Below are 12,177 nucleotides of genomic sequence, written 5' to 3' on the forward strand. Positions count from 1 at the left end.
CATTTGGAAGACCCAGCAATGTACCGTTGTTTGTAAACACACTTATGTATTTGGAAATCAAATACAGTGATGGAAGATCCAATTCTTCATCTTTGGTTGGAATTCCAAAGGAACATATTTTTTTTAGTAAGTGTCGTGGTGGTACATGTGACGTATATTTTGAGTGAATTTTGAATACCGAATCTATTTATCAAGTAAAAATTATGAAGTAGGTTGCTGGTTGTGGATTCATCTGCTGAGACAACAACATATTTGTCATGGAGGAGGAACGAGTTTTCTGTAACATATGAGTCTTGAAAGATTGATGAACCATGAGTATTGATACTGATTCAGTTTCTTTATTCTGATTTGCATCAACGACCACATTGTTGAAGGCCATATAGTTGCATATAATTACTTAAGGTCCCTCCATTTGAAATTTGGTAGATACTGGCAATCACACCGAATCTCCTTATTTTTATATATAGAGTGAGGAAATTTGTAAAAGCACTGTACCCTTAATTAACTTTTTGTAATATTGTGTCGGTCAGAAAGCATGTTTTGCTTTTAGTTATTTTTAGTTGGAAATTACTTTTCGGCTTTCATTTATTGAGGAACTAACTGTCTGGCTCCTTTTCGAAATGTCAAGACCAAGATACCAGGCATATATCACTTCAGGTTAAGCAAAATGGCATTCACTGGGGTTGATGATACGCCTATAAACTAGCTTTAACAGCCAACTAAAAAGTTTCAATTTTTGCTAAAAGGACAAGATAAAGGTAAGAATATCATCAACAATAAAAGCTTTTGTGTAGTAGGTAAGTTTTCATAGAAATTAAGTCAGCACCCGACAGCTTAGGCTGAACAAGAATTACACAGAAATCAAACAAAATCAAACTACAAACGCCTACACTGATACATCTTAATTTGAGTAACAAGATAATCTGCACGTGCTGTTTTAAAGTCAAGGCTGTATTGCCAAGATCCTAACTGTTCTAAATATCTTGGCTTCTCTATTACCATAAGCATCATGTACGTCCTTTAGCCTTGGTAACGGAAAATAAGTTGACCTATTAGTAGTATTCACGGTTCTGTGGTCTACACCGAATCATAATCTCCAGGAGTTTTCTTACGCATCACCACGGGATTTTCCTTTTGTTGCCGGTTTCCTCTTCACTACCATACTTTAAGCATTTGTACTAGTAATGTATGTCAAGGAAGTCAAAGTCAAATTACAATCATTTTGTCGAGCTATAATTAACTTTTTAGGATGTATTTTGACTTTGTTTAGATTCTACATATTAATTACAAATGATAAATTACGCAGGCGAAGCATCATTATCACAATCTTTACTTATACGTTAATTTACAGAGCAACTGAGAAATTTAGATAAGTACGAACAACTTATTTTGATAAATAAAACATGAACATGAAGCCGATATTATTCGTGTTTACGAATCGATAAAAACTGTGGTTTTCATGTATTCGGCCACTAATGAAACGATACGTACACATCAGAAAAGCGCTTCTTTAAATAAAATGATTTTACTTTAAAACTCGTATAGTATACTTGCATGAAAAACTCACGAAATTGAGAAAACGTTATAATGAACAACCAGGAAAGTGTTGTCATGTCAATGTTGTGTTTCTGTTGTGTCGTAGTTCTCCTCTTAAATTTGATGCGTTTCCCATAGTTTATAACCCGGATTTGTTTTTTTTTTTCTCAAACGATTTATGAATTTCTAACAGCGGTATACTACTGTTGCCTTTACTTAGACTTTGTTAGTGCAACAAGATCGGGGTTATGATGCATATCAATTATTTTGATATAACACCAGTTGTAAACAGACTGATGGAAAATGTAACAAATACTAAGATACATGGCAAATTAAATAAAAAAAAAAACAATATGTATTATGACGAACAGCTGACTTTTAATTGTTTTGACCATTCTGGAGGAGGTGATGCAAATCCTAAAGCCTCAGCTTCATCTTGGTATTCATATGGTCTCTCTAGTATCTTCGAAACTCGGTTTAAATATGTAAAATCGTTTTTCTCAACCTTTTCTATTACACTTTGTGCTATCCAGTTTCTAAGTATATATCGTGGGTTTGTATTAAGCATTATTTCTTTTCGTTCGTCTTCAGATTTTTGTTCTTTAAAAAATCGTTCTTTGTACATGGATATCCATTCTGTGTACCATTTATGCTTTGATAACTTTTCCAATGCCCAATAGAACCTAGTGATTCCGTAATCATTCAATTTTTTGATAGGTAACTCTCCAAGTTGTCTAAATGTCATAGTGAAATCAGACTTATTTTCCGACATAATTTTTAACAAAATAGCTATCAGTTGCTCATCGTCTGCAACATTTTTAATATCAAACGTCAGACCTAACTTTTTAAGAAACACTTTCAAAAACTTTGTTTTATAAATATCAATATACCCGTTTAGAATTTGGCCAGCTTGTTTCTTTTGCTTCTGTGTTAATAATGGTTCCAAAGCTGCTCTAAGTTTATTAAGATTAAAGTAACCAACATCGGGTTGCTTCTCGTAACTATAGCGACCTTCGTCGTCTGAAGTATTAGGGACAAAGTCTGGATTATATTCTTCCAAAAATCCGAAAGGACCGTAATCTATGGTTATAGATAGAAGGCTGAAATTATCGGTATTACATACGCCGTGGGTGAATCCCACTGATTGCCATAGAACAATCATTTGAGCAGTTTCTTCAACTACTGTAGAAAAAAACTCAAGGTATCGATCAGCGCTACTTACATTTATCGTTTTAAAATAATGTGAAATAACAAAATCTGTGAGATTCTTCAAGAGTTCATACTCTTTAGAATCGGCGAGTATCTCTAATGACCCGATTCTAAACCACGATTCAGCTAATCTCAGAACAATTGCGCCGCGTTCAGTGCGACGATGACCATCATAAAACATGTCACGTACTACTGGATCATCGCTCACCAACAAAGATGCAGCTCTGCTTGTTGGAATTCCTAAAAAAAAAATAAACAAAAGGACAATTTAATATCATTTTAACAGCACAATGATTAATTAAAAGAAATGACTTTTTGATAGTTCATATGTACGAATATCATCCAATGCAAACATATTAAGTTCTAATTATAATTGCAACTAAATGTTTTCGGACGACTGTGACATAAACTTCTACATCTGCAATCATATCTCTTTGTGTTGTGAATTCAAAATTCCTTATTCCATAAAAAAAACCAATTTATACTCTAAACCAAACCTATAACTTGATCTGTTACTCACAATTAGAAAACAGCACATTATTATAAATTACAGTTCAGAAGTTATGAATGATGAACCGGACGGACGGACATGGTAACTGAACAGCCCGAAAAACTTTGAAGCATGATATACATAAAAAGTATATTTCAATAGTATCTCAATAAACATTGATTTTAATAAGATTGCACATCAAGATGCATTTGTACAATGAAACATTTCCAAAGACCTTTGGCATTACTAGAATACGGAAACTTAAATTCTGCTATCAACTAAAATAAAGGGGTGCCTATGCACCAGCAAACCATATGTCAACCGTTACTGTTTAAAAAACAGAACATCTTCACAAACACATCTAATAAGGAAAACTTTGCTTTCATAGATGAAAAATGTCAGATTCTCCTTACAAACTGAAAAGCGGAAAGTATGGTTTTTAATGTAACTATAGAAAAAACAATAGTCTAGAAATAAACATGTTTAAAATTGACATTTAAACACCGTAAACATGCAAATCCACTGAAGCATTAAATTATTGATTATATATATATGATAAAACGGTACACGTGCATATAACAGGAACTTCAAAGACACCTGGCACTTAGTCATAGTTACTAAACTTTATGAACAACATATAAATATAACATTCTAATTAGTCACAGGAAGTTGAAAAACAACAGTATATATATATATATATATATATATATATATATATATATATATATATACAACTCGTCTAAACATCAACCCAACAATGTTAGATCTGTAAATTTGCTTTCGCAAATTTTTGGTTCTTCCCTCGCCGGGATTCGAACCCATGCTACTGTGATATCGTGACACCAAATCGCCTGCACTGCAGCCGTCCCGCTAGACCACACGACCACCTGGGCTCTCAAAAAAGAGCTTTCGCTGGCCGTGTGTTACCTTTCCTCATCATTGATGGCGATCCGATGGATACATCTGTTGTAGAGTTGTCACTGACTCAGACGTACTTATATATATATATATATATATATATATATATATATATATATATATATATATATATATATATATATATATATATCAGTCTAAAGATTTGCACAACGGTACTGATATAAGATGTTATAATACGAAAATGTTGTTATTAAATCGTGCTGACAAATATTTCGGCTCAACAAATGGCCTTCTTCAAGTGTCACAAGTTTTAACAATACTGATACATAATGTATAAGGTGTAAAAATAGATCAGTAATAATACAGGTAATTTATTGATAACTTTAAGTCGGACATTATTAGAAATACTAAAAATAACAATAAACCTTTTGACAATCTTACCAATGAAGAACGGACTGCACTAAAAAACTTACGATCTAACAACAATATCGTCATTAAAACTGCAGACAAAGGCAGTGCAGTGGTTGTCATGGATAAATCTGCCTATATTCAAGAGGCTGAACGACAACTTGGCGATGCAAGGTTCTACCAAAAACTAGACTGATCCTACAACATCTTTTAGCAGAGAAATTACTGATAGTTTGGTAGAAATGCATGACGATGGTTTCATCGATGACAAAACTCTTGAATATTTGAAACCAGAAAATCCAAAACCGGGCAGATTTTATCTTTTACCTAAAATTCATAAGGCCAATAACCCAGGAAGACCTATAGTTTCAGCGAACGGTCATCCAACGGAAAAAATATCGGAATTTGTTGACTTCCATCTTCGTCAACATGTTGAAGACTTACCATCTCACATCAAAGATACAACCGATTATCTAAGAAAAATGCAGGCCTTAAATCCACTCCCCTCCGACACGACTCTTGTTTCCATGGATGTCACCTCCCTCTACACTAATATTCCACATGCAGATGGCATCGATGCATGTAAAGAAGTTTGGAATTCCAGACCAGTGAAATATCCACCTACCGAATGCCTTGTCAAAATGCTCACGCTGGTACTTAAGAAAAACAACTTCACTTTTGATGGAGATCATTATTTGCAAGTAAATGGAACTGCCATGGGCACCAAAATGGCTCCGTCATATGCCAACATATTTATGGGCAAATTAGAGAAACAACTCCTTGAAACTTCCATCGAAAAACCGCTTTCCTGGTTTAGATTTATAGATGATGTGGATATGAAATGGAATAAAAGCGACGAGGATTTAGATACTTTTATCACTCATGCCAACAACATACATCCTAGTATCAAATTTACTCATGAGGAGTCTAAATCCAAAATCGCCTTCCTCGATACTTCAAGTTCGCTCACAGAGGGCATCATATCTACAGATTTATATTCTAAACCCACTGACACTCATCAATATTTGTCCCCTAAAAGTTGCCATCCTGCTCATCTTACAAAGAGCATTCCATACAGTCAGGCACTTAGAGTCAAGCGAATATGTTCCAACACAGAAACAACTAAAAGACAACTACGTCAACTTGAAACTCGCTTGAAGAAAAGGGGCTACAAACACAGAAATATCAAAAAAAGCTTTCAGAAAGCGGAATCAATTCCCAGGAGTGAACTATTGGAATACAAAGTTAAAAAGAAAAATAAAAGGACTCCATGTGTTCTTACTTACCACCCATCTCTCAAAAACAGCTTTGGTGTCATTCGTGAGCATTGGAAATCAGTTGAAAAGAATTCCAAACTATCCAAGATTTTTCCCGAGCCTCCAATGATAGCTTTTAGGCAACCTAGTAGTCTGCGGAACCTGCTGGTGCGGGCTGAAGTGTCTGATAATAGAAGTACTTCTGGAGAATGTCGTTCGTGTGAAGAAAAACGCTGCAAATGCTGCCTACAGATGCAGCATTCATCAACATTTCACAGTAAGGCAACCGAAAACAACTATAAGATATTTTGCAATGTTACCTGCAAAAGTATGAATGTTATTTACATACTAGAATGTTCGGTTTGTGGCCTCCAATATGTTGGTGAGTCAAAGCAGCCTTTCCACAAACGCCTCAATGGCCATAGGAGTGATATCTCTAAGAAGCCACTTCTCCCAGTTTCTCAGCACTTCAGACAGTCGGGTCACAAACCTGATGACTTTAACCGCATGAAAATTCTAGTGATTGAACAGAATATTCACTGGAGTGATGCCCAGCGACAGGTTCGGGAAAGCTTTTGGATAAAGGAACTTAATGTACATCATCCAAACGGCATCAATAAGAAATACTAGCGTTTTTGTTTTTTCACTCATTTTTATTGTTAATATACACAGTCACGTATATTGATTTATAGTGTTTTGTTTATATTATGATATTCAGGCTTTTGGATTAAAATCAATCGACCAAAATTTACCTGTATTATTACTGATCTATTTTTACACCTTATACATTATGTATCAGTATTGTTAAAACTTGTGACACTTGAAGAAGGCCATTTGTTGAGCCGAAATATTTGTCAGCACGATTTAATAACAACATTTTCGTATTATAACATCTTATATCAGTACCGTTGTGCAAATCTTTAGACTGATATAATTTTTTCCTTATCTGCATAGTATCGCCTATTCTAGACGATCCGGTACATAGTAAATTTGCTGGTTGGTCGTTTTTATAGACTTTTATATATATATATATGTGTTTTTCTGACACAAAAAAAAATGTATGATTGATCAGCATGCTTACTGTTGTGTGCTTAACCTACAGTTCCAAATATTTAAGCATATTTATGACGAGCACCAATGAGAACATTATACAATAAGTAGGCACGAATCTGGCCTGCAAATATAAAATGAGGATATTTGGATGGAGAGTTGTCTCATTGGCACTCACACCACATCTTCCTATATTTATATTGGATATGCATGATAGGGCAGAAATGTTGCCTTGCAACAGGTCATCTATAGCGATCCCACATAGCTTGCATGAACATGCAAGCTGAATTGGCACTCCCCTACACGGGACATCAAATTTAACATCTAAATTCCAACTAGATGCCGTGTCACCAATTAAATATATACATATAAATGAGGCATGGGGCAGGATTGCATTTGGGTTTTGTATGAGAAAAAATATGATGGGATGATATTATAATAGGCAAATGATGACAGCTATAGACCCTTCATTTTGACGTTTGAAATGCATTCCATATAGTTATCTAAGAATTACCACAATATATCATTGTCACTTACCAAGATAAAACATAGCCTCACTGCAGAGAAATTCTCTCACAGATGATCGTATCACAGCCCGGCCATCACCACGTCTTGAATATGGAGTCAAACCAGACCCTTTCAGTTGAAGTTCGTATCGCTCTCCACGTTGGTTGACATATTCTCCGATCATTACAGCACGACCATCCCCTAGTTGTCCAGACCAATATCCAAACTGATGACCTCCATATCTATGGGACAGCGAGGTTGTGAGCAATTTTTTACCTCCTGCAAAGGCCACAAATTCACCTGTCAATGCAACGGTTGGGTCCAAGTCCAAAATATTACTTAAAACATAATTTGACACTGCTGCTAATTGAACATTAGACTTCAAAGGAATCGGTCTTACTGCTGAAAATACACAATCGGAAACTCTTCTTACATAGTTCCTAGTCTCCTTTTCTATAGGAAATGATTGTTGTAGAAGTTGATTCTTTGCAAGATTCCAGTCAGCAAAGTTCGCGTGTACTTTTAAATGTAAATGACAAGTGTCATACTTTATAAACTTTTCGAGCAGGCTGATGTAGTCACACGTCAACTTGTTGCTTGTTTTAATGGTATTTGAAAGAGTTAGTAGTGTTATCAACTTGAACACGTATTTCATAGCTACATGTATGTTTGTTTATAGTTGAGTTTTACTTAAAATTCTACCATCATGGAAATGCCCTTAAGCGATCTGCTAAAAATATGTCAGATCATGCCACTTTGCTATTTTCGAATTAGTTTTTAAAAATAAAAAATGATTGTGTGGCAGACTATTGGATTCAAATAATAGCAAACATCCCCATATTTGTTGACATAAAATGCCAAACAACGAAAGACAGTATTCTTAAATAATTCAGTCAATACAAGAGAGATAACTCTACAGGAAAATTAAAATTAACATGGTTAAAAATGGCAATTACTTGTAGTCAGCTTGAAGACAAATTTAGATCCCAGCTTGGCGCCACACATGTTGTGAGTATTGTACAGTAAATATATGTAACAGCTAAAATCACAAACACTTGTCATTGCAGAAATGTTTTTAAAATATCCACTATTTAAAGTCAAAATCTAGAACAAGGCAAACATTTGCAATGAGCATGACGAGCCAAGCACTAGTCCAAATAATTATTACAATGGAACCTTCTCCCAGTAGCTGCAGTTCAATGTACTACTCTTGAAAGCTTCCGAGAACAGATTCCAATATCTGTATAGTACAAAAACAGAAGAAAAAGAAATTATGTTGAAATTTTTATTTTTATTTTTTTTTTTTTGTATATTATTCACTGTAAATGAAAATTAGATTCCACACAAGCGCGGCATAGTAAAATCAGTGCCCGGCACGTTATCATCAGTATGTTGATGGAGTGCTGAATTATAAAGAAGAAGAAGACGTTGTAGGAAGGCGTCCCAGAAAAAAATTAAAATAGCCTTGCCAGACGTCATAATTATTTGGACTAGCCAAGCCCTATGAATATACCTATATTTCTGCTTTGCAATATATTTTTTTTTAATTCAATAAAATAAAAAATAACGTTACTATAGTCTGAGACAGTACTATAACACAGTACCTCTATACAAATCCTTAAATTTTGTTTATCCCTTTTTGTCCCAAATACATGAAATATTGTGGTCACATTTAAAAAAGTTTTATATTTATGGTACTCCAAATAATTATGACGTCTCGAAAGGCTATTATAATTTTTTTCTTTGACGCCTTACTTCCCCCTACGACCTTTTGACCTGCGCCGCCATATTGAAAATGACGTTAAAGTGTTGATACAAGTATTGTGGTCACATTAAAAAAGTTTTATATTTATGGTAGATCATAGGCATAAGTTTCCCCCGAGATATATTTTTTTAATGTATAATAAAAAGGATGGGTCACCGTGTTATTTTTTAAGCTATGAGTTGTTGAAATTTTTTTTAATTTGCTTAGAATGTTCATGCAAATTTAACTCATCTTGCTCATTTTTATGCATGAGATAGAATTTTGAAATTTTATAAACATGATAAAATGTGACAATATATGTTCATATAACAGTTTTGACCCTGATTTTGTGGATCACTAAACATAGACGCATCAAAGTGGGGATCCAGAACTTTTCATAAGGGAGGACCGCTCCCGTTATGCTTCATTGATTTCCTATATAATCAACCAAAATTTTCCAAGGAAATCCTCCCGCTCCTTGATCCGCCTATGCATCATGATATTCAAGATAGTGTGTGCAAGGCATTATGATGTTCTGGGACATGTATTCTTGTTTAAACTGATGTATTTGGTCTTATTGCTATGCATCAAATATTCCATAATGTTGTGAAGTATGTTATAGATAAGTTTGATATTACTGAATACACTGAAAAGTTACTAGTTTCCTTTCACTTTGCAGGATGTTGTGGACATGTCTAATGGTTGTGGGTCAAAGTTCAAAGCTATAATTGTATCACCTCAATTTGAAGGCAAACCATTATTACAAAGACACAGGTAATTGATCATGTTGAAATTGATATAAAGTAAAGAGATATCGAATGGGATGTAATAACCATATATTTATTATGTTTATTATTTACATGTATATTTATTTAGATATAGGAAGATGTGGAATGAGTGTAAATGAGACAACTCTCCATCCAAGTCACAATTTATAAAAGTAAACCATTATATGGGTCAAGGTACGGTCTTCATCACAGAGCCTTGTATTGAAAAGCTTGATGCTAACATTTTGCATTTAATTGCCATGTAGTTAACTTGAGCAAAAATAGAAAGAAAATGCAGGATTTTGATGAGTTAATTAGAAAGTTATAAAAAGTGTTTGTGACTAATGGCCTTTGAATTGCACTTGTGTGAAGAAAAATGCAAGTTTGAACATTTCACTTCTTTAGCTGTTATAAGGTTTATTTCCTATACAAAAATAGGCAGGAGTTTATATTCGAAATATTTTTTGCTATATATATTTTGAAGATATGCACCTCAAACACAAGTGTTATTATCATAAATATGGCCTTTCATACTACAAATCATCACTTAGTGTTTACTGTAGGAAATCAAATATCAGTGAGAAATAAAAAATGTTTGCCCTAAAAAAAAATTAGTTAAACAATAATAATAATAAAAAAATTCACAGTTATGCAGTTATTATTCCATGGTGTAGTTTTATTGATCTAGATATTGGTAAGGCTGACTTAAATCTTTCTGAAGTGTCTGACCACAGTGTATTATACATAAATAAAATCTTGTTTTTATTTCCAGGTTAGTGAACTCTACCATTGAAGAAGAAATGAAAATCATACATGCATTTGAAATGAAAACTTGGACACCTGATCAGTATGAAAAACAGAAGAATAATGCTGGATGAGAGAACATTTAATATCACTGACTCCTGTGCTATGACAGCTCCAAGATTGACATTTATTGGATGGCAGTTACGACTACTTAGAAATAAATAATCATTTACAAATGTTTTACTTTTTGTCATTTCGGTCATAATCATCAATATGAATAGTTAGAGATAATGTGCAGTAAATTTAATTTTCCTTTTCTAAAACTTGAATTTGAACCAAAGGTCCATAGTGGTTTTAAATTTTGGTGACTAACAAAGAGTACTCTACAGTACTCTAAGTCATGTTAGAGAGGGTTTTGAACTTCTTAGATTGGATGTTAATAATTAAGCTATAAGATGTAGTAACTTTACACATGAAGAACAATAATACGATTCATACTCCCATTTCAGAGTGAAGGATGGTGGTACTTATTGGTAATTTTATACAATTGTAGTCAAACAATCGACAAAGTCAAAAGGTACACTAGGTTTGCACTCTGTTCACCAGCCAGTCTGGAAACAATTTTCCACTTTTTTCTTTGTGCTTGACAATATTGATTTGTATATAATTTTATCATGACAAGATACAGATCAAGTTCAAATTTGGTTCTGGTTTGATGATTTTGGGCAGAGTTATGGTCCTTGGACTTGGAAAGTTCAGTTTTCCACATTTTTTTTTCATCATGCTTGAAGATATTGATCGGATATTTGGTATATAGTTTTATCATGACCAGTAACAGATAAATTTCCAATTTTGTTGGGTTCAAATGATTTTTGCAGAGTTTAAATGGTACTTGGACTAAGAAAATTCATGCAAATAATCAGTTTTCCACATTTTTTTGTTGTCTTGATTGAAGATATTGATTATAAAATTGTTAAATAGTTACACCATGAAAGTAATAGATCAAGTTAGTATTTTAATCTAGTACAATGCCATGTATTCCCTTGAATAGTTGTTCAACTATATCTTTTTTATACTCAACAGGTTGCAGGTCAGGGTCATCTCCCTTTAATCACAGGTAATAGCACTTGACCACAGAGAATCACTATTTGCAACAGATGTGCCTTTCAAACACTTAGTCACATGTGACCAATAAAAAGAATGTGCACAACATTAAAAATGGTTGGTAGACAATTGGAATATTGTTGCATGAAGATCTACCAATGTTTTTGCCCAACTGAAACATACTTGCATTTATTTTGGTGATCATCTGACAAGGTCATTTATTTATGTAAAGGAAGTTTAGGTCTTGCGAATATGTATTCTCTGCAAGGATTCTATATACAAAACATAGTACAGTGGCGGATCTAGCCATTTAAAAAAGGGGGGGTTCCCATCCCAGAGTAAAGGGGGGTTCCAACTATATGCTCCCATTCAAATGCATTGATCGGCCAAAAAAAAAGGCGGGTTCCAACCCCCGGAACCCCCCCTGGATCCGCCACTGTAATAATCATATCACTCAAAACAAGTAAATATTTCACATGAAAG

The 12,177-nt window shown here is 34.0% G+C and overlaps 2 protein-coding genes across 2 annotated transcripts; one reads left to right on the forward strand and one right to left on the reverse strand.

Annotated features, from left to right (window-relative positions):
• Positions 1–1,892: 1,892 nt before the first annotated feature.
• LOC143075642 (protein nucleotidyltransferase YdiU-like) lies at positions 1,893–8,089 on the reverse strand. Its single transcript, XM_076251138.1, has 2 exons — positions 7,366–8,089; positions 1,893–2,985 (listed from the first exon to the last, which is right to left on the reverse strand). The coding sequence occupies exons 1-2, from the start codon at positions 7,988–7,990 to the stop codon at positions 1,895–1,897; spliced, it is 1,716 nt and encodes a 571-aa protein (XP_076107253.1). The 5' UTR covers positions 7,991–8,089; the 3' UTR covers positions 1,893–1,894.
• A 152-nt stretch (positions 8,090–8,241) lies between these two features.
• Positions 8,242–10,826, forward strand: LOC143075643 (bolA-like protein 2). The gene is made up of 3 exons (XM_076251139.1): positions 8,242–8,343; positions 9,759–9,853; positions 10,619–10,826. The coding sequence occupies exons 1-3, from the start codon at positions 8,281–8,283 to the stop codon at positions 10,722–10,724; spliced, it is 264 nt and encodes an 87-aa protein (XP_076107254.1). The 5' UTR covers positions 8,242–8,280; the 3' UTR covers positions 10,725–10,826.
• Positions 10,827–12,177: the final 1,351 nt, after the last annotated feature.

This window comes from Mytilus galloprovincialis, chromosome 5 (genome assembly GCF_965363235.1).
Source record: "Mytilus galloprovincialis chromosome 5, xbMytGall1.hap1.1, whole genome shotgun sequence".
Lineage (NCBI taxonomy): Eukaryota > Metazoa > Mollusca > Bivalvia > Mytilida > Mytilidae > Mytilus > Mytilus galloprovincialis.